Genomic DNA, 23,161 nt, shown 5'->3' on the forward strand with positions numbered 1-23,161 from the left:
CAATTAGCATATTACACACCATAGACAATACAAACACAAAATACAATAAAATTCCATTAAAATTGTGCTTACTATGTTCTCCTGCGCATGAGGAGTAACACCAGTCCCATCTCTCCTATGGTATACTTTTAGATACACATCAGCTCGCTCAACCGGAACCTCTTTATCTTTTGCCTACATGACGAACAAAATTTCACACAATAAACACAATTGCTCTCAGATTTGTTATATTGTTTATCATTTGCATTGACTAAGGTGTTCATGAATTCTACGTTTATATCTACCACTAAGAAGAAAGTAACAATGTATTTTCAACATTTACAGTGAATCAAAAGCATAAAATCAGCTAATGTGATACACGAATACAATAGCACTTGTAATGCATTTCTTACCATGTCATGAGAAATTTGTGCAAAACTTTGAGCCCCAGATCTTGCTATCTCCTTCTGTTTCCCTCGACTGACCTTGTTTTTGTTACTTAATGTCTGCAACCACATTACCGGCAAAATATATGAAAAGTAAACATCTCTTGACTAAGGTATGTTACTACTTAGTGTAAGTTTTTGTCTCGTCTGTGCTTGTCATTGTGCATTTATAATATATTTATGTTTCTAATTATCCTCCTCCTCAGTGTAAAAATAGGAGTTGATAAAATTCGGTTTTGCAGCATGTGTGTGACCTAAATATTCGGTTTTACAGCATGTTTGTTATTAGTTTACCTAAATTGGTTATGCCCATTCATCTAGATGGTTTATTGGTGTGATTATGTATTGTGTGCATTTAAGTTATATGTGAAGAACTATGTTGTGATCTTCTAAGTACAAACACAAACTAGTTAAAAAGCATGTTTTTAGTATTAAAGGAAGAAGATACATCATAACCCAAGCATGGAATAGAACATAAAGGATAAATGAATTCGCCCACAGCCTAAACTACATAGGTTAGCCAGTACAGCAAGATAAGTGAGTTACGATAAAATTACTATTTCATTTGTTTAATATGACACAAATGAATTTTTTTTTGTTATATATTTCTTATTGAGACCCTTGGCATAAATATGATGAACTTGCATACCCTTGTAGTAGTCGTAGTCCCCAACCAATCTCTAAATAATAGTAATCTTAAGTTTATGTTGTTGAGGGGGCAAAACAACTCTATCACATCTATTGGAAAGTGCTTTGGAGCTACACTAATTATATTATACATAACAAGAAGATTTAGTTTTTCTTAGAGTGAAACATGGCCAACATGATATCATTGACTAAATTACGACTATAATGAGATAGACGAATAAAATAGCAGTACCACAGTTTTCTGATCAAACCAATAGTTAACCATCTGCACCCACTGCTCCGGCATTACCCTCCGCGGTGTCTTCCTGGCCAATACATCTTCCTTTGTCCGCCCTCGTACGTGAATCTTCTTCAACTTAGTCCTTCGATTTCTCCTAAGGACCCCGAGTATATGCATTGCCCATCCCTTTTGATCAGGTGGTTTAATAATATCTTCATCAATGAGATACTGTTGCTGAAATGCAATAATGGAGTTAGCAAAGCACAAGCACGGACCCTACTGAATATCACATTGGATATACGACAGCGACTGTAAATGACTATTACTTATACTTTATTTTCATATTCCCTTAATCTCCTTCCAGCAATCATCTTTATATTTTTCCTCGACTTTGGGCCACGCAGCAGGGACAAGTGGCAATAACAACCCATTGTGACAGAAAGTTCCCAACCACCGAACAAATATTTTACCATCCAGGTCAATCGGTTGCCCTCGACCATTTAACGGCAACGAGATCTTCCAGGATCCATCCAATGCCCATATGTCAGCTAGGTTTGTAGGACCACGTCGTTTAGGTGTATTTTCCGCTGCTGGCCTTTGTTCATAATCATCTGTATATACAAAACCACCAATATTAAGGCTGAATTATCAATTCTCACAAGTAATGAAACATATCATAGCACGGAAAATTTAGACATCTACTAACTTAATGTGATATTAAGGGTTTATAATTTCATTTAAACAAAACATTAGTACATTTCTGAAGGAGAGATTTCAGGAGGCGATTTTGTGATAGACAAGTCACCTCTATTTTGAATTATATAGATTAAACTTCTACATAGCGGTGTGTACAATAACATAAAATATATACATAATCGAGAAGATGCAAGAAAGTTTTAGGAAGAAAGTCTACATGTTTCAACCATTCAGGATGCATATACATTTGTAGATGAATTCGCCTACATTACTTGTTCCTTCTATATATGTGGAGTCTTAACTCTTACGCACTAAAATTAAGTTATGCTACATAGACAAACAGGATAATTGATGCCTTCCTTCCACTAAGAAATGTATTTATTATAATATTTATGTGGGACCAATCACATAAGTTACCATGTCAATTTATAAGTCTTCTATGGAAATGGAAAAAGACAAATGTATGCAATGGTAGCCATTGAAAAGTTATCAGAAGGAGCAAAGTGAAAAGCGTCATTTCTATTAAGCCATTGGAGAAAAAAAAAAAAAAAAAATCCCCTTCAACAAGTAGCCAATGGGGGAGGGTATTTTAAAAGGGCAAGTCGAATATGAACTTTATATAATATGACATCCTTTGACTCCTCTAAACTTCGTCTAAGATTGTTACATAAAAATTTGAAAGACCATATTTTTTTAAGTCATCATTCTAAAATATATATTTTATAAAATTTGATTTTTGGAGCCACAACTTAAAAAAACACCAAATTATATTAATTTAAATACAGTTTAATGACTAAAGCATCCTAAAACACTAAACATACCCTAAATTACGTTTGATCTTCTCTAAGTGATTGTGTTTGGAATCGTGAAGCAAATTCAGATAGGACAACAATAATAATTATTCTTTTCGTTTCTTTTTTTATTTTATGGAATACAATAATTATTCTTATTGGCCATAGAAATAAGTAGAGGCCTTTTTTTTTTTTTTTTTTTTTTTTTTTTTTTTTTTTTTTTTTTACGAATAACTAGAGGTCTTATAATAAATATTACATGTGATTAGCATGCACTGTTTCTGTACACAATCACATTCTCTATTTCTTTAAGGAGAATTTAGCCTTCATAGGGCAGCTATATTAGATTTTTATGACTGAGTTTATTATAAAATTGTTATATTGAGTTCAGTTGGTGGGAAATGCACTTAATGCACCAGATCAGTTTGTATTATCTACACAATACTTGGGGATGTCAACATATATGTTGTGGGCAAGGATTAGTATGATGAACTTGCTTGTGAGTATTTTATTACTTTCTTTTAGTTAAATGATATTATATATAATAAAAGTTGGGCTTAGACACCGTGGTTGCACCAAGTAACTTCACCATATTGTAGAATTTTTTTTAGATTTTTAGATTTTAAAAATATATATAATTTTTATTCTCCTATAATTTCTAAGTTGATAAAATATATCCTAAATTTTGACATTATCAACTTCTTTTTTTTGTTTTTGGATAAAGTAGCAATTTGTGTTTTCCTATTTAATTTTTACTTCAACTTCTTTTACCTCATATCAACTACTTATTTTATAATTCATATAATTTTCTTTTTTAACGTAGAGTTCTGAGAGATTTTAGAATTGGGAAAGATATAATTAAAATACGTTGGAAATAAGATTTTTAAGATAAATTTAGAAGTTGATAAAAAATCTTAATTGATAGAAAAAACTGCTACACGTACTACTTTAAGTCTTCTTATCTTTTTTTTTTGTTTTTAATAAAAATTTTCCTTACTGATTAATACACTTCTTTTTCTAGCCTTAGTTTTCTCTTCACTTCCAAATTCTTTATTTACATATCTTCTCTTTCTTTTATTATTTTGAAATTAATTAAAAATATTAATCTCATTATAATTTAAAGTTCTACATTAGTTAAACCTCTTTTAAGTTGATAAATCATCTATTTTTTTGGAGAAAGGAAAACTCACATCAACATATAAAAATCCTCTAATGCCCCGCACCTCAAGCTCACTCTTAATCCTATGATGATTTCTCAAAGTTTTTACTTTCAACATGGTGAGCAAAGCAAGAAGAGCAAGAGGTTTGGTTTGGTACCAGGTTTTTACTTTAGTTAGGGAATGCTTGGTATGATTGTTGGGCTGAGATTAGTCATGTGTATCTCTATAATCATTAAATTGCAAGAAAAAGTAAAAAGATTGCATATTTTTTGTTTTTGGTTTCAATAACAAGTTATTGGAGATGGGTTTCAAGTCAGTTTACAAATTACAGGAGATATTTCCAAAGGTACTAAAAACTTGGTCACGTTCCATTCTTTTAGTTATTTATTTATTTTTGTTCTTAATTTGCTACAAGTACTACTTTAATTCTTTTTGTATTTTTAATATAAATTCTTCTTATCAATTAATACACTTCATTTTATAGCCTTAGGTTTCTCTTCACTTCCAAATTCTATATTTATATACCTTCTCTTTATCTTATTATTTTTAAATTAATTAAAACTCTTAATCTTATTTATATACCTTCTCTTTGTTTAATGAATATTGCCTCATCTTGTAAATATTTTGATACTTTGTTAAATGATTGTTGTTGTTGAACTCACACAAATAACTAAAGAATTATATGGATTAAAACTCTTCACGGTTTATATATATATATATATATATTGCTAATATATCCGTACATCACACATTTAATTACAAATTATATGTTCTACACTTATACTTCTATTATATGAGAAAATTTTACTTTTTTAAATCTTTAGTATGCATCAAATGATTAGATCTTTATTTCTTCATATATTATTTTTTGCACTTATATCATGAAAACAAGTGTATAAGGGGTAACTAAAACTCACCTGTATTTGACTTTCCCATTATATTTTGAATCTTAAATTTTAATGTCTTGCAAATTTAGTATATGTTACCTATGATTTATGTTGATTCATTTTGGTGGGTATGGATGCCGCTAATATATAGTTTATACTCTATAGCTTTTTCCTAGCAGGTTGGATACTCAACAACTCATATATGTGAGTTGTTGAGTATCCAACCTGCTATATATATATATATATATATATGGGTGTGCAGGACATTGCCAAAAGGTATCACTTCTTAATTTTCATCATATCCAAATGCTAATGAAGTTATTTTCGATTTGGCATCTTCTTTTATATTAGTTACATAATTATCTACCGTTTTCCATTCAATTAATTTTGGAATTATATATGATTTTTTTAAATACAAAACTTTACTTTAGTTTAATTATCTATTTTATTATTTAATTTTAATTAAATTAATAAATATTTTCTTTAGTATGCACATTATTCTTGATGAAGCCGTGCATCGCACGGGTATAATACTAGTATCTAGAATATTATTTAACTAAATTCAACCATTGTAAACTATTATTACACTACACTGAACTATTAAAAGCATAGTCTGCCAACAAAAATTAAAGTAAAAGAAGAAAAATGAATACAGTTTTTATTCAAAGACATGTTAAGTACCAGGAGCTTGTGTCTCATCGTCATCAGAGGCAACCGGTCTTGCCTCTTGAGAAATATGGGCTTCGTCATCTTCTGCTTCCACCCTTTGTCCTCCATGTGCTCTATCATCTTCTGCCTCCACCCTTTGTCCTCCATGTGACGATCCTTCGCCGACATAAACAAGTCACAACTGCCGTTTTCTCTTGCCCATACCTACGTCCAACACCTTCACAACACAAACATAAAGATTATTATAGCCACCAGCCAATCACAATAACAAATAACAACATAAAGAAATAACAATTTTAACAACATAAACATAATATTATACTAACAACATGACGAAATTACAGTTTTAACATGAATGAGATATGTTAAAGCTGTAATTTCTTCACAACATCCACAAAAGACATTTTAAACATATATGCAACCCCATTAAGAAATAATAATTTAATGTGATAATTACTTATGTTAAAAGTGTTATTAATTTGTTAACAACAGCAAGAGGAACACAATTTTGACATATATATGCAAGACACTCCAACTTTGCACGCAATAAACCTTTACAATTTCGACTTACAATTTCAATAATATATATAACATGATTACACATACAACAGTATCCTATTACACTACTCATCATCGCTGTAGTCGACTTCGTTGTCATCTTCATCATTGGACTCATCATCAATGAACTCACAATCATCTACATTGTCCATTTCATGAAGATGTCTCTCGCCAATGATGGAGGCATCAATTGTCGTTCCCTCCACATCATCTCGACTCCAACGAAGGTTTTCCCCAACAGCATCATTACTAGTTACACTATATGGAATGTTTTCATAAAACTCGTACATGTCATCCTCATCACAATGGGGGCCGATACCAGCGTCAAACACATCTCTAGTTTTAGTTTTGACAACAACACACCAATCTTTGTGTCTTTTATCTTCAACATAAAAAACTTGTGTAGCTTGAGGCGCCAACACATATGGTTCATCCACAATTTCCTTCCCACCATGTATGGAGTGTGTAAAATTCACCATAGGAAACCCAAACTCATCAGTCTTATATCCCCTCCTATTTTCATCATCAACCCATATACACTTGAATAACACATGTCTGATACTACCAGAGTAATTCAGTTCAATAATATCTGTTAACACACCATAGAACGTAATGCCACCTTCAGTGACGACACTAACTCCACTATTTTGCGTTTTCTTATTTGTCTCGACATTCGAACTCCTAAATTTTAACCCATTTATCACATAATGCTTTAGCCGATTTACCAAAGTATACGGCCCTTTGGAAAGTGTGATAATTGTATCATTAACTGAAGTTCTTTCCCTATCAGCATTAGTCATTGACATCACCTATTATAACCAAACAAACTTATTACACACCGTACAATAATTCTACTTATGGGAAAGTTAAAAGCTTGAGAAGTTAAAAATGTAAAACGTACGTGAGACCTAAACCAACCACAAAACTTTTCCATGTGGTGCTTATGAATAATAGCTGGGGATATACGACGGTGGCCCCTTCGAAGTTCGTCCTCCACCACACGTTTGTGCATCCTACATGCGATGCCAATTGTGTTAGTGTTAATACACCTAGCGTACATTGGAATGTCGTGTAATCTATATTGGTGTTTGTAGCACTTACTCACGAAACTGGTAAATGTTCTCGGAATTGAATAACACGTAGCGATGAGCTTGGGTGAACTCATGATTGTCTAGTGTCACGCTTGACACCGCCCCTGTTGATTCCTCCATTGCTCTTCTAGGTCGATTGAATATAGTTTCAACTCCTTCCATATACCGTGAACAAAACGTTAAGCATTCTTCCACTATGTATCCTTCAGCAATAGACCCTTCTGGAGCAGCCCTATTTCTTACGTAAGACTTTAGACGAGACAGGTACCTATAATACGCATGAGAAGATTAGTAATTGACACTAGCTATATATTAGAAAGCGCACATGTACATGTATTACATATGACTTACCTCTCAATGGGATACATCCAACGGTACTGAACTGGACCACCAACCTTGGCTTCAGTAGCTAAGTGCATGACCAAATGTACCATCACAGTGAAGAAAGATGGAGGAAATATCTTCTCCAATTCACACAATGTGACTGCAATCTCTACCTCATCATTTTCAATCTCTGAAACCGTAAGGGTTTTGGAACAAATTTTCCTGAAGAAACAAGCTAACTTTATCAAAGGCCCAGTAACGTGCGATGGCAAAGATCCTCGTAAAGCGATTGGAAGGAGTTGTTGCATCAAGATGTGATTATCGTGACTCTTTAAACCATAAATCTTGCGTTCTTTCAGATTGACACGGCGTGAGATGTTGGAAGCATATCCATCAGGCACTCTTACGTCGCGCAAAACTTGCAAGAAACCATCTTTCTCCGATGGAGTCATATGAAAACACGCAGGCGGTATCGTATATTTATCATCACCTTTTTGTTGTAGGTGAAGTTCCCTCCTTATTCCCATGTCTGCCAAGTCAAGGCGTGCCTTGTAATTATCCTTTGTCCAGTCCCTCAAGTTCAGCACCGTGCCAAGTATATTGTCCATCACATTCTTCTCTATATGCATCACATCAAGATTGTGTCGCAACTTTTGATCCTCCCAATAAGGCAAGGTGAAAAGTATACTTCTCTTCTTCCAACCACAGGGAATTGCCTCACCTCTCTTTCTTTTGTTGTAAAGAAGTTAACATTTCTTCCCCAGACAACGTCCAACTATACTTTCAGTATCCATAATTATGTCTGACGCAACTGGTGCCACAGGTGCCACTCGCATATCAGTAGATCCATTAAATAATGTATTTTCACCCCGAAATTCGTGGTCACTATCCAACCATCGCCTATGTCCCATGTAACAGAATTTGTGGCCATGATGTAAATATCGAGAATCGGTGTTCGAGGCACAACAAGGACACGTAAACTTACCCTTCGTACTCCAACCTGACACATCTGCATATGCAGGAAAATCATGTGTGGTCCACATCAATGCCGCACGCAATTGGAATACATTTTTTGAAGATGCATCAAACGCTTCTACTCCAACGTCCCATAATTCCCTCAGTTCTTCTACTAAAGGTTGCAAGTACACATCTATCGCAATCCCTGGCGATGTAGGACCAGGAATAAGTAGTGATAGAATCAAGGATGACCGTTTCATGCACAGCCAAGGCGGGAGATTGTAAGGGACTAGCATGACAGACCAAGTGCTGTGAGTAGAACTCATAATTCCAAAGGGGTTGAACCCATCTGCAGCTAATCCAAGTCTGACATTACGAGGCTCAGACGAGAACTGTAAATGCATGGAGTCAAACATTTTCCATGCATCCGAGTTAGCAGGATGCCGCATGGCCCCATCATTTGTACGACCATTAACATGCCATTTCATAGAACTAGCCAGGTCAGCTGACAAAAACAGTCGCTGCAATCTTGGCTTTAAGGGGAACCATCGTAGGATCTTTGCAGCTTTCTTCTTTCCCTTACTGGATGAGGCATTATTATTAGTAACAGATGGCTCATTCGTTTTCCACCTACTTTTTTTGCAACAAGGACACGCCTCGAGGTTAGCATTCTCCTTCCAAAATAGCATACAATCATCTGGACAAGCATGAATCTTCTCATAACCCAAACCCAAATCTCAAACTATCTTCTTAGCCTCATAATGGTCCTTTGGCAACTTCGCATCTGAAGGAAGCATATCCATCAGGACTTGAAGCAACATAGTAAATGACTTGTTCGTCCAACCACAAAGAGTCTTCAACTGGAACAGCACAACGATGGCTGAGAATATGCTAAATTTCGTACAACCAGCATATAAAGGTTTGTCGACATCATCTATCATTTTGTAAAATTTTTTTGCACCATCATTCAGACCTTCAGCCTGTTGTTGCGCAGTTTCACCTTCTCTCATTGGTTCATCTACCATTTCATGCGTGGGGCACAAATCATGCAACATCCCACGGAAGTCACCGTATTGTTCATGGGAGTCTTGCACATGACTACTCCCACATTCGGGGGCCGTTGGCACAGCCGCCGATTCCCCATGATATTTCCAATGTGTGTAACTTCCAAGCATCCCATTAGTCCACAAATGGGCCTGTGCCACCCCAGGCGATACGAAATTCAAGTTCGCACTTTCTTTACAAGGACATAAGATCTTCCCATCACGTGCATGTAAAGATGCAAATTTCACAAAGTTAAGGACACCTTCAACGTATTCCCTGTCACCCCTCTTCTTCTTCATCCAACTTTTATCCATTGGTATATAAGTTTACAAAATCTGACCTACAACAACATTTGGTAATGCAGAGCCAATAAACCTTCAAATTAGATTCATACGTGCTTTGTTAAGAATAGGTGATTTGTTACAAACAGACATACTTAGCTATGCTTAGATATTCACGGACATATATATAACACTACTTCACGAGTAAAAAGAGTCACAGTTTCAATTTTGTAAATAATAACACTAAATCAATCATAACTTAATGTGAGTTGTTGTGGAATATTTTAAGCATAATTGTTGGAATATTTTAATGTGATATGTAAACTTTTTAAAGCCTCACTTATTGTAACTATAGTCGTATTTTTAAACAAATAAGACAGTCACAAGAAGGTCATCCAAACAGAATTTCAATGATCATTTACCACTTCTTTTAAGTAAATGTAAAATTTAAAATATTTATATATCCAACAATCTTTAACTTTAACTAATATATCAGTGTTTTTAAAAACCCAGCTGTAGTTCCCCTTTGTTTGTAATAGCTATTTCTTAATTTCTGTTTGTAATAATAAGAACTTATTACAGAGGGACCTATAGCTGCATTTTTTAAAACGCAGCTATAGGCATATTGTTTTTGCTGCATTTATAAGAAACGCAGCTATAGGGCAGCTATAGCTAGCTAGAATTTCGAAAACGCAGCTATAGGGCAGCTATAGCTAGCTAGATGAGGGAATACTGTTTTTATTTTTTCGAAGCATATATTACACACAAGTGCATTTCCCACAAAGCGAGTAATGAAAAGAAAGCTACCTTATCTTAAGCAAGCAGTGGAATATGAAGAAGAATCGCCGCTGCCTCAGTGTCTTCCTACCTGAAACCCCCATTAAGAAGCAAAAATATAGAAGTACGGTAAGATGCAGAACATTGACCACATGTACAAAATGTAGTACAATCATGTACACAGGTAAGATGTAGAATGAAGCTAAATATTATATTACACACCAAATATGAGCAACATAGGTTTAGGTTCACTTCTACTTTTTTAGCAATTGTTTGGATAGAAGCTATCCACCTAATCCTATTGGATCGATCTGTCTTATTGCCGATCGTTCACCTTCAATAAACATGATCGTCTCACAGGCCCTACCAAACATTTCATTAACGAAGAAAGTGGTGTTCATCAATTCTACCTCATCATAGTTATAGCATATAAACGTTTGATTAGTCTTTTTGTTTGATTCTAGTCTCTTAGAGTTGCTAATTAGTTACTGCATATTGGATTGTGTTTGGAAGGAAATCTATTTCCTTTCTTGATTAAATATTTGTGAAAAAGGGGATTGTTTACAAACTGTTGAATAAATGCTTCTTTGGCATAATTACCCTTTAGAACTATAATACCAGCCATGCCAGCATTAAATGCAGAGATGAACTTCAAATGAGAAAAGGACCCAACTATAATTAATCAAGGAGGTGGGGGTTTGAACAAGCAGCCTAAGAATTTCTTATGGGTAGTGAAGTCTATTTCTTATGGGGACATATCCTAGCACTAACTCATGCAACACCAAAAAAAAAAAAAATACAGTCAAACAACTTGCCCTGCATGTGAAGATGACTTACAAGTACTGCAGATTTAAAAGCTGACCAAGTTGTGGAACCAATTGACCAGAAAGATTTGCAGTAGCCAATTCACAATAACCAAATCAAGCTATTAAATTCTCAACCTGTATATAGTAAAAGAGATGGAACATAAGTAACATACAAGGTTAATTAAACAAAATCAGAAAACATTCTTCAACAGTGGCATAAATCCATACTTCCTATTTAGAGATGGAAAATAGGCCTCATAGATTAAAAAGAAAAATACTAATACTAAATTGAAAATGATAGCACTAGTACGATATATAATTAACTAAATTTGATTGGAATTTGTGAAGGTCTAGTACTGAAAAAAATTTGCCATGAATATAGCGAGTTTGGGTGACATTCCAAAACTCATTCGAATGGGTTGATTTTTCAAGAACATATTTCCAATTATTTTTATAAGATGGTGGATCTTGATGTTTTTGTTTGCTATTAATATGATTTTATTTTATTTTTCCAACTGGAACATAACAAATTTCTGTAACATAACCTAACATAAAATACTTCATATTTAGTAAACACATAATTAATTCCTTCTCTTCAACAACTATAAACCACACTGAGTAGACACTTTTTTTTCTCTTTCTTTGTCTAGGCATCACGTCTAACATGCTGCATGCTTATTCGTACATGCATTATTGTTTCCAACTACGTAATACATTACCCTTATCTACAAGTTCCTGATCTTACACTTAGGTGGGGTTTGGACTTATTATTTTGCACTTATCTCTTTGTCTCATAATTAAGCCTGATTATTCTGAGAACAAAAAGATATTATAGAGGGAATCCTTTAACACGGCAATGTGCCCTCACCATTCTTTAAATGTATTGTCCTTGTTTTTCTTTTTAAATTCTAATGATTGTATATGAAAGATGAGACAGGACATGGTTTTATCTTAATTTATTACAACATCTATTATAATTCTTTATTTATAGATACCATATATATAACATATGACATCTACACTATGATGATTGTTTTTTATTTTAAGAGAAAACACAAACTAGTTTTGTATGTATATGCGAGACTTGAACTTGAATCAATCTTGTATTTAAGAATAAAATAATTTACTAATTGAAGTAAATGTACATACCTTTTAAATATTTGTGCTTTACTTTTAATTAGTCATCCATAAACGTAAAAGTTAAAATTATAATGTTACTTGTTTTGATTTGAAGATAGAGATTGTGCGATGAAATCTGTTAAATTTAAAATTGCTTCCAAAAGTAGGGAGGGAGGAAAAAAAAAAAAATGTATACAATTTTTTGGGTCACAAAGAAAGAGTATACATCCAAACTGTTTTTCCCCCCTTCTATTCTTTCTTTCGGTCACAAAGACAGAATGGAATTACATACCTATTTTAAAGATATTGTATATCTCTTTTGATTCCATTGTTATCAAATATAAACAAGACAAAACTACAAATGATGAAATCGCTAAAAGTCATTCTTCCCTATGTGTAAATTTAAGATTTGAAATTTTAACATGTGGATTATATTCACCAAGGATTATTATTGAAGGTATCAAAATTAGTTTAATTTTTTGTTGGCAATAATTTTACAATAGATTAACATATATAGCTCTTATTACTTGGCATAAATAAACCCCTTGAATGTCATGAATCAATAATAAAAAAGTAAGTGATAATTGAACAAAATTATATCCTAGAGTGTGATGTTTGTAACCCTTAAACTAGGCATAAGGAACCTTCAAAACACAAAAAATAAACAAAAAAATTAAATTACAAGGTTCATAATAGGATAATTATGAACGTTTTTACGTTTTAAGAATTACCGTAGTAAAACCTTTTAATATGCTTCTCCCAGTTTTGTCGTTTTACTTAACAAAAAGTAAATAAATGCTACCCTCAGCCCACAAAGTAATAACAAAAATAAAAAAATTTATTATTTTCATTATTGTTATTATTTTTTTAGGCCAAAAATAATAGAGGAATCTTGTTATTTTGCTATGGATGGACCTACATCATTGTTTGGATCTATTAGAGCTCCCTTTAAATGTCAACTATAGGAGGCAACAATAAGACAAATGTCAAATTTTAATTAAAGATGAGTTTTTTTTAAAAAACTTATATATATATATATATATATATATAATAATAATTAAAGATGAGTTATGCATGAAAGTTTTACACGTGGGATTCAAGTTGCACACAACAACTTAGGTGCATGAATGATTTTATCGAAGAAAGAAGCAAATCATGATTATTATCATTCATCTTCTTATTTTTTTCTCTGGTGAACTAGATGTCAAAGACTAACTAAGACCTTGTAAATTTCAAAACAATTCCCTAACACATTAAAAAAAATTAGTACATCATATAAATCAAATAATCGAAATTAATGATAGAGCCCAGAGGGTAGTCCAAATTAATTACTGTGGCTAACTAGTTTGACCCAAAAGGTAATTAAAGAAGCTAGGCATCCTTTTGTGAAAGAAGTGGGGCAACCTCGGATTCTAGAAAAGTTAGCCATATATGTCGATGATCTTAATAAATTTACTTTAACAATCAGTTCAAGTAGTTGGGTTATATAGGAAAACCAATTACCGATACATTTTGAATGAGGAGTTTTTTTTTTTTTTTGGATATTGTAAAACAAAGTTGTAGGAAAATTTAGCATAATCCTAAAAATTAACTCACATTTTCTATGGAGTAACCTAATTGTGATTTGTGAGAGGGTGGATTAATTGTAGAGCACCATGTAATCTCTTTCGAAATGTGTCTTTTTGAATTCTCCCTGTCAAAATGCATCAATAAAAAATATCCTTAAGAAAAATGCATCAACTGTAATAACTATAAGAAAATTTTATCAAAATGAGTAAAGAAAAAAAAAAACCTGAAAATGAAATTGAAAGGAAGAGAGTGCAAGAGGAGAGAGAGTTACCTAATTGTGATTTGTGAGAGGGTGGATTAATTGTAGAGCACCCTTTAATCTCTTTCAAAATGTGTCTTTTTGAATTCTCCCTATCAAAATGCATCAATAAAAAATATCCTTAATTTGGACTACCACTCCATGTATGTTGAATAAAATACATCTGTAATGTCTTACTAGTTATAATGTATAGTGTAATAACTCTCGTTTATGTTGAAAGAGGATAGGGAACATAGCAGAACAGAGAACAAAAAATGGCACACCTGTAATATGAAACTGTATGGAGATCCTAGTCCACAACAAGTTGAGCCAAAGCTGTATCCTACAAGAAATATTGGACGTATATGTGTGTTTACACAATTCTGTGGATAGAAAGAGATAAAAATGCTTTTGATACTTGACAGAATGAGAAAGGGTATCCAAAACAAAGCTTCAAAAAATCACAATGGCAGACGTCAATGACCTAACCATAAAATTACATTGGAGAGTGTGTGAATATATATATATATATATATATATAATTAGTTTACTAGTAGTACCGTACTCTTTCACTATTCAAAAAATAGTTTATGCGGCTTTAGCTGTACTTGTTTTTATTTTTTATTTTTTCATAATCTGTTTTGTTCGGTGGCTAATATATATATCCTCAACTACTTGACAAATGATGCTAAAAATGTTATAAATTTTACATAAATCTTACAAATTAGTGTATTATCGATTACATTAAATAATTCAAACACTTATTTATTCACATTAGAATTTATAATAAGTTTAACATTTTATCACATTAAATAATAAATTATTTGTAATAAAAATTGTAATAAATTTAGCATTTTACATTAGAGGCGGACCAAGTCTTTCAGTCAGCCCAAAGGACTCCCTTAATTAACGTCGATTCACAAGTTTGAACAAAATGAAATTAAAAAAAAAAAAAACAAGTAGTATTTTTTTGATGGTTCCCTCCCCAACATCATCTCATGAGTCCCGAGTATGGTACCAACAAAATGAAGTTCATTATTGTTGAAAAAATAACAAGTTCTTTTTAGTGGGACCATTAGACGCCCCTAAAATTATAATGTAATGATCAGTAGATCATCAGGTAATTACAACTTGTAAAAGTGTTGCTTCAACTTAAATGATTATGAATCTAAATTTTTAGTTCCGAACTTAATGTGTTAATCATAATCTTCAATTTACCAGCAAATCTTGTTTCCATGCCTATAATTACAATCACAAACATAATAAACAGACATACAGAGACAAAGATAGAGAGAAAGAGAGAGATACCAATGGAGCTAAGAGCCTGTGTTGTTGAGGTGGATACGTTGACTGCTGCGAGTAACAAACCTTGTGAGATTGAGACTTGGAGGAACGATTCCTACAAATAGGCCTATATAAATGAAGCACAGAATTAAAGAAGCAACTTACAAAGCCTAACAGGAAGACCTCAAGGAAGCAACTTTGAGTTTAGAACCTCTCAGCCTTCTCTCCCTATGTGTTACAACGTAAAGAAAAATAATATAAGATGTAGGAAAACACAACGAATTGACTTCCTAGGAAATATGCATACGATGATGCATGGGTACATGATGTATCCATAGTTAAACTAAAGAATGAACAACCTTGTCTTTCCCATTAACATATAAGCATGACCTTAAACTTGTACACACCTCAAACCTCAGTATGTTTTTTCTAGTTCCTCCTTCAAATGCAAGCACAGGCAAAAATGCCAATCTAGGTCCTTTTTATGTCCACAAGAAAGTTCTGCAAATGATGGACAGAAAGATCATATAAAGTTATTCTAAAATTCATAAAAACACATAAAACTTTTTGACAACGGGTACTTTTTCAGTCCAAGAAAGGTATTATAAAGAAATTCAATGCAGAAAACCAGTAATTTACTTGGAAGCATACTTCCAAATTGTGGCCAACCCTAGCTAATAGGATCCATTCCCAACCACAAATTTTAGGGACTAAGGCGTTGTTGTTGTTGTGTCTATATATATATATATTCATTCTAAAATTCAGATCCATTCAAATTTCCACGTCAACAGTGGTACCCCCTTTCTAAAAATACAGCAATATATATCATCATCAAGGTTGGGATGTCTAACTTGCAGGCTTGCAGCGTGCGCACACACAATTTTTATTTTTTAAAAAACATACATAGATTCATAGGTACAACAGACACTACAAGTAACTTTTTTAAGTCCTCAGAGAGGGAATTCAATTCTAAACATTTGATTAGAACAACTGCTACAATTTCATTAAATTCATAAATAAACTAGGGTACACGGATCGTAACAATTAAGGGTGAAAATGGCTGCTTAAATTTTAAAAAGCAACAAAGCTAAATTTGATTAGAACAACGAAACGTTCACATGTTGTGATTGGAGTTTGTTTTAGTTTTTGCTGTTTTGTTATTTTATTTATTTATTTATTTAGTGGTGAGAATGAAACATTTACATGTTGGTCTGAATTTGTACTTGATTTCAGAACAAGTTTGGATCAGGGAGTCTCAACTTTCAAGAGCTACCCTAAGTACACTCCAGTTTTATTTTCTCCTCTGTTTTTGTTTTCACCCAAAAATCTAGAGGTTGGTACTTTATGATAAGGTTGACAGTATAAGAGAAACAAAGGGAAGCAGCAACCATGAAGGCACGGCAACAGAGACAACATAAAACATTTCAAAGAGCATGAAAATTCAGAATCAAAGAACACACAGAAAATTTCAAAAATGACCTTTTATTTCTTCATCTCTTTTCACTCACTCTGTTCTTGCTTTCCCATATTGATTTGAATTCTCATGTGAGTTTTTATACTTGTTTTCAGTGGTTTAGCCTAATACCAGGATATGAACACGAGGGCATGAAGCAGAACAAAGCAAGGAGAAGTGCGATAAGCAACCAATAGCAAGAACAGAGACAGATCATGGGTAATTTGTAAATAGTGTCAAAATTGGCACTTGGTGATATTGTGGTAATGTTTGTGGGGAGGAGTAAATCTAGCGTATACATCTACAGCACAGTAATTAGCTTGTTGTGCAGTATTTGTGTTTATTCCTTTTTGTGTTGTGTAGTATCTACAATTGATGATGACAACCGCAAACAAAAATTCACAAAATTTAAGTTAAGTTGCTAAGAACTATTTTGTCAATAACAGATAATTTCTGTATTTCCTCCTTATTTTGTTTAGTATCTTGGTGTTAATTGAGAAGAAAGGTGCTAGTGCTGCACTTGGTGTTGTACAAGTTCACAACTTTAGGGGTGGATTTCACTTGGTGCTGCACTTGGATTTCACAATTTTAGGGGTGCATTTGGATTCTTGGACTTGATTTTGATGCAATATCTCTGTTTATTTATGTGTTTCTTTGTTGGAATTTTAGGGTTTTAGGTTCTTGGATATGGTTTTGGTTGTTATGAGTTGGGGTTGGTGATTTCAATTTTTGGGGTTTTGGGACTGTTGGACATTTAAGGGTTTTCTTGGTGCTGGATTTGGATTCTTGAACTTTGTTTTGGTGGCATATATGGTTTAGCTGGTTTGTGAGGATTCATGGTGTTTGATTTGTTTGATTGAGTTTTCGGTGCATGATGGATTTAGTTAGGGTTTCAGTTTGTTTAGTGATTGTTCTTTGTTTTCTTTGATTCATTCTTGGAACTGATACAATTTTAGGTTATGTGACGTGGGCCAATTTTTAATTAACTCCTTTGTTTTTTCAATCAGTCTTTTGGTTCATCAGGGAATTTAGGATTTAATATGTTTCTGAATGAATGCTCTTGGATATCAGTGCATTTCAGTTATTGTTTATTACAGTGAGAATTCTGATCTTGTTTTTTCATTCTAGTCTTGGCTTATTTATCAAATAAAAGGAAAAAAAAAAAAAAAACTGTACAAAAGTATTTCTGTTGTGTAGTTGTAGAAGGGTTCTTGTCTAGATGCATATGCACAAGGTTCTGGGTTTCATGGGTTATTTTACTGATTATATTATAATTAAATTGTTAATAGTTCATAGATTTGTGGGTGTTTTATTGCCTAATGTGGTTCAGAGTTCTGTTCACTTTGTGGACACATAATATTGGTCACTGAAATGTATTGTTTAGTCGCGTTTTCTAGATTAAGTCTTATTCCTTTGAAAAACATAGCATTTCATCAATGTGCTAATTTAGTAAAATGGTTTTGGTGATTTGAAGGTCTTTTCCAACAACATGGAAACAAAATCTGAGCCAGTCATTTCAAAGTGCAAAGAGAGTGAGAATTGGACTAAGGTTTCATTTAAGCCCGACTTAGCAAAATTTAACATGACTCATCTTGAGGACAACATGGTTGCGCTGATGAAAAAGCGGGTATTTGACTTGGCTGGGTGCCTTGGGAAGTCTGTGAAGGTTGACCTGAGTGGAACTCAGGTCACCGTAAAATCATTTACTGATTATGTTAATGTCTACTCAGATTCTGCTGCTAAATCTAAACCTGAGAAACCTCCAAGGTTCTTTCTATGAAACTCTGAATGTTTTCATTTTATTTGTATTTTTCCCCTTCATAGTATTAATTGCTCACTAGAATCTTTTGTTTCCTCAGCTATGATGTGAAAGTTAATGATAGGTGGGAGATATGCGTGAGTCTTAGAGATGGGCAGTTTCAACCGGTACCTAGGTCTTTTGAAGCAAAGGGAATAATGAGTCAATTGAAATTGCAATTGTGTGAGACTAACATGATTTTTTTGTTTTTTTAACCAGGTCAGCTTTGTGAATTCGATTGCCACAACCAAGGGTGGAACTCATGTTGATTATATCAGTAATCAAATTACAAACCATATAAAATGAAAAAAGTAAAATTTTAAAGAACTGTACATAAAAGTGAAAAGGTAAAACTAAAGTTGATGCAAATACACAATGTAGAAAATGGGAGTTGAGACTGGCTGGGTGGCTTACCACAAGGACTTGCCGCTGCCAGTGGCCATGACCACCAAGCAGTCCTTTTTCTCTAGAATCTTCTCAATAGCCGTCTTCTGATAGTCTCGAAAAGTTCATTGCCAAAATATTTCTGCAGTAACACAAAAGTTACATGACCAACACATTCATCACTGACTGATTAATGCCATTTCAATGTTTTAATAAAGCAAACGAATAAACTTCTTCTAAGGACATTGCATGATGATGATTTTAAAGTCTAATCTCTAAATGTTAATTGAGTACCCAGTTAAAACTCAATTAACATAAGTGTTAATTGGTTTTAATTGGGTTAATGCCCATTTGACCCAATTAATAATTGGGTGGGTTTGAATCATATTTAAGTGAGTGGGTAAATGGGTTTGAGTTGATTTTACCACCTCTTGAGTTTTATACACCTAATCCATCGTAATCCATTTCTGTTTATCTGCATTACCTCTTGCATCCAACCTATTTCCTGTTGAACTTTTGGCAGATACAAAAAGGCACCTTTGGTCTCATGCAGATTGAAATTCCAATTTTGCAAAATCTAAGAATTTGAAGGTTAGAAATTCACTGATGTAACTCATTTAAGTTGGCATGTGCTCTCCAGGTATAAAAGTATGTGTTCTTTAACTTCTTTTTTTGAAGCTGGATGTTACTTGGTAGAGATGAAGTGTTACTGCACTTGTTTGTATCCCAAAGAAACATGATGCATTTCTTTGGTTTCCATATGCGTGCTGACCGCAATTAAATCAAGAAAATGACATGATAATTAATGGCCACTAGAAGACAGTAGTGACCTCCCTTGTAGCATTCACATCAAGAATGCTAAAAATTATAACTTTTAGTAATTCAAAACTCTATTTTATCTATTTTAACATCCCATTTTATAATATACCCAACATCAAAAGTTTTATATGTTTTACCACTTCATTAAAATATTGTTTCTTTATTCTTTTTATTTTTTTAATTTTTTATTTATTCTCAATCTCATCTCTTCTTCTCTCTTTCGCTGTGTATGTCTCTTCTCCCAACTGAAAAGACCTAACCCACTGCCGCTACCACACCCACTGCCACAACCACAACCACCACCACCCACATCCTCAACTCCCAACCACCAAAATCACAAACAAAAACAAACCCAAAACGAAATCATAATCTCAAAACCAAATCACAAACCCAAAATCAAATCAAACTCAAACCCACCCCCATTGCCACCAACCACCACCACCCACACTCACTGTCACTAGCCACCACTGCCACAACCACAACAATCACTGCCACAGTCACAATCACCCAAAACCACAATCTCCAACCACCAAAATCACAATCCCAAAACCATAACAGCATCCATCACAACAACATCCATTGATATTGAGAAGCACAACAGCAAATGGTGGTGCCCCAAGTGGAGTAGGTTGGACAGCCTCTAGACTCTAGTTCCTTAGTCGAAACCCAAACCTCCACCCAAACTCACCACAAAACCTGATCTGAACCCACACAAATCCTGAGCTGAACCCACCACAAAACCCCAGGCAAAACCTACCCCAACCTCTCTAATGACAACCACCCCAACGGCCTAGCCTCTTTGATCTCAACCTCAGCCAAGAATGCCGATCATGCCGACCACACAGAGCACGAACCCTTGAAGCTTAACAGAGAGCAGATGGGTTTCAAGAACGAAGGCAGCGTGATGAGGCTTGATGAGAAGGGAAGGGAGATGATTGGCGACATGGGTTGTGAGGGAGAACCAGAAAAGAATAGGAGAGGCCAAGCATGAGAAAGAGGGAAAGGGCAAGCGTGTAGGATTAAACAAACAAAATTGACTTCCTCTATAGTTGAGTGTCAAAAATTTTAGCATTTGACATGTTTGATGAAGAACTCCTATATATAATTTTTTGATTATTTTAGGTACATGCCAATTATACCAACGGTTCTTGTCAATGGTAGTGAAGGAATTGGGACTGGTTGGAGCTCTTATGTTCCTAATTACAACCCAAGAGACTTAATAGCAAATATTAGGCGCTTGTTGAATGGTGATGCTGCAGAGCCTATGGATCCATGGTATAAATGGTTTAAAGGAACTATTGACAAAACTGCTGCAAAGGAAGGAGGGAATAGCTACACTATTTGTGGAACTATAGAGGAAGTCAATGAGACAACACTAAGGATAACGGAGCTACCAATCCGTAGATGGACACAAGATTAGAAGGAATTCCTGGAATCTATTTCTTCTAGTAATAAAGAATGCAAAGATCCCTTCATTATGGTAAATTTGCTGAAGTCCTTGAGAATTATGTTACCCACCACAATGTGAATTAGATTGTACCCAGTTTCTTATGAAAAATAATGCTGGCTGCAGGATTTTGATATGAATTGTGATGATGTAACCGTAGAATTTGACGTTTTCTTGACCCCTGAGAACTTGATTAGGGTCACTCAAGGGGACACTCAGAAGAAATTTAAACTAACCACTACAATTAGCACAACTAATATGCACCTATTTGACCCAAGAGGCGTGATTAAGAAGTATGCACCTAGATTTTGGCTGGATCCATAATGGGTTTTATAAGAGGTAGAGTAAAAGACTCAAGTAGCCCAACAATGTTTAGTCCTTTGATAAGAAAAGGCAAACGACTCAGCCTTCTTGGAAAAAGAAGATAACCTAGCTTCATTTGAACTAATAGGAAGAGGTGGGTGTGGAGAAGTATACAAGGCTGACCTACCACAAAGTAATGACAAAATGATTGCCATCAAGAAGATAGTTGTAGCAAAATTGATCAACAAAGATAGTAAGATTGGGGTGTGCACCTAAGTAAAAACAAGACGAGGCCCAAAACAGCCCAAAATATAATCTGTCAAAGAATTTTCACATTTTCGCACAAGCACAAAATCTATATCATAAAGCAAAAACTACATGTGGAATTTGGTACCAGGATGCCTTATGTGGTTAGTATGGAAGGAACGCAATGCCCGAACTTTTGAGGACGTTGAGAGGCCTATAGATATGTTGAAGACCTTGCTTGCTAGGACTTTGTTTGAGTGGTCTAGTATTTGGGGCCTTACGCATTGTAGTTCCTTGTCTGATTTCCTTATCTCTATTAGTCTTTCCTTATGATTTGTTTGTATTTGTTTCAAGGGCAGTGAGTTTACAATCGTAAACACATTGTTCTTTTCCATCAATAAAATTCTTATTATCTATCAAAAAAAAAAAAAGCAAAAACTACATGTGATTGAAAGGTTAAAAGGTTAAAATTTTTGATAAAGCAAAAACTATATCATAACATGTGATTGAAAGTTGAAACTACATGTCTATAATACATGAAATATAAGTTTTTTCAATTTTCTGAAAACGAAACAGAGCAGTGGAATATGAAAACGAACTCACCGGAAGCCATTGTTGGATGGATGGTACTAATTCTTAATTTAGGCCTTGGTTGGTTCTTGGTGAAGGAGAAAAACCTGAAAAAGAACTCCTTCAGAAATCACAAGGCGTAGAAGGGAGAGAATAAGACTCAACAATCTCAGTGCTCCACAGGAAAAAAATTTTAACAGCAAAAAAAAAAAAAAATAATTGAAAAAGAACAAACGTGACAATGGACATGGAAAATGGAGAGGGAGAGAGAGAGATAGTGGTCACCTGTGAGAAGATCTAGAAACTTGATCAAGTGGAGTGACAGCCTGCCGGCGACGGAGCGAGCCTCACCAATGAAGAGCTTGGGTCTCTTCGGTCAGCAAATTTTTCGGGTTTTGATGAGGGAGGAGGCGTGAGGTTTGTGGGTAGTGGGTTCAGAGCACGGCGGCGAGAGCTCTTGAGAGCACGGCGGCGAGATTGGATCGGGAGGTTGAGCTGAGATAGTGAGAGCTGAGATTGGGGATCGGGAAATTTCAAGTGTTGAAATTTAATTAGGGTTTGTTTCACTTATACCAAATGTGGAGCTGCGTTTTATTA

The 23,161-nt window shown here is 34.2% G+C and overlaps 1 protein-coding gene and 1 long non-coding RNA gene across 2 annotated transcripts; both read right to left on the reverse strand.

Annotated features, from left to right (window-relative positions):
• Positions 1-6,119: 6,119 nt before the first annotated feature.
• LOC115965248 lies at positions 6,120-8,098 on the reverse strand. Its single transcript, XM_031084419.1, has 4 exons — positions 7,497-8,098; positions 7,156-7,413; positions 6,956-7,067; positions 6,120-6,863 (listed from the first exon to the last, which is right to left on the reverse strand). Exons 1-4 carry the CDS (start codon positions 8,096-8,098, stop codon positions 6,120-6,122), a joined length of 1,716 nt encoding a protein of 571 aa, XP_030940279.1.
• Positions 8,099-13,863: 5,765 nt separating this feature from the next.
• LOC115965567 lies at positions 13,864-19,306 on the reverse strand. Its single transcript, XR_004086110.1, has 7 exons — positions 19,210-19,306; positions 15,952-16,045; positions 15,710-15,772; positions 15,569-15,613; positions 14,545-14,603; positions 14,294-14,373; positions 13,864-14,146 (listed from the first exon to the last, which is right to left on the reverse strand). It is a non-coding gene; the product is annotated as an uncharacterized LOC115965567 (long non-coding RNA).
• Between the last annotated feature and the right edge of the window lie 3,855 nt (positions 19,307-23,161).

The sequence above is a fragment of the Quercus lobata genome, chromosome 10, assembly GCF_001633185.2.
Source record: "Quercus lobata isolate SW786 chromosome 10, ValleyOak3.0 Primary Assembly, whole genome shotgun sequence".
NCBI classification, from domain to species: domain Eukaryota; kingdom Viridiplantae; phylum Streptophyta; class Magnoliopsida; order Fagales; family Fagaceae; genus Quercus; species Quercus lobata.

What these genes read in the sequence shown, in the direction of transcription:
- LOC115965248 (XM_031084419.1), bottom strand. Translation starts at nt 8,098, where the DNA reads ATGCATATAGAGAAGAATGTGATGGACAATATACTTGGCACGGTGCTG. An exon ending in AACATTTACCAGTTTCGTGA is followed by an intron (nt 7,068 to 7,155) that starts GTAAGTGCTACA and finishes CATCGCATGTAG; the next exon opens with GATGCACAAACGTGTGGTGG. An exon ending in GTGGTTGGTTTAGGTCTCAC is followed by an intron (nt 6,864 to 6,955) that starts GTACGTTTTACA and finishes TGGTTATAATAG; the next exon opens with GTGATGTCAATGACTAATGC.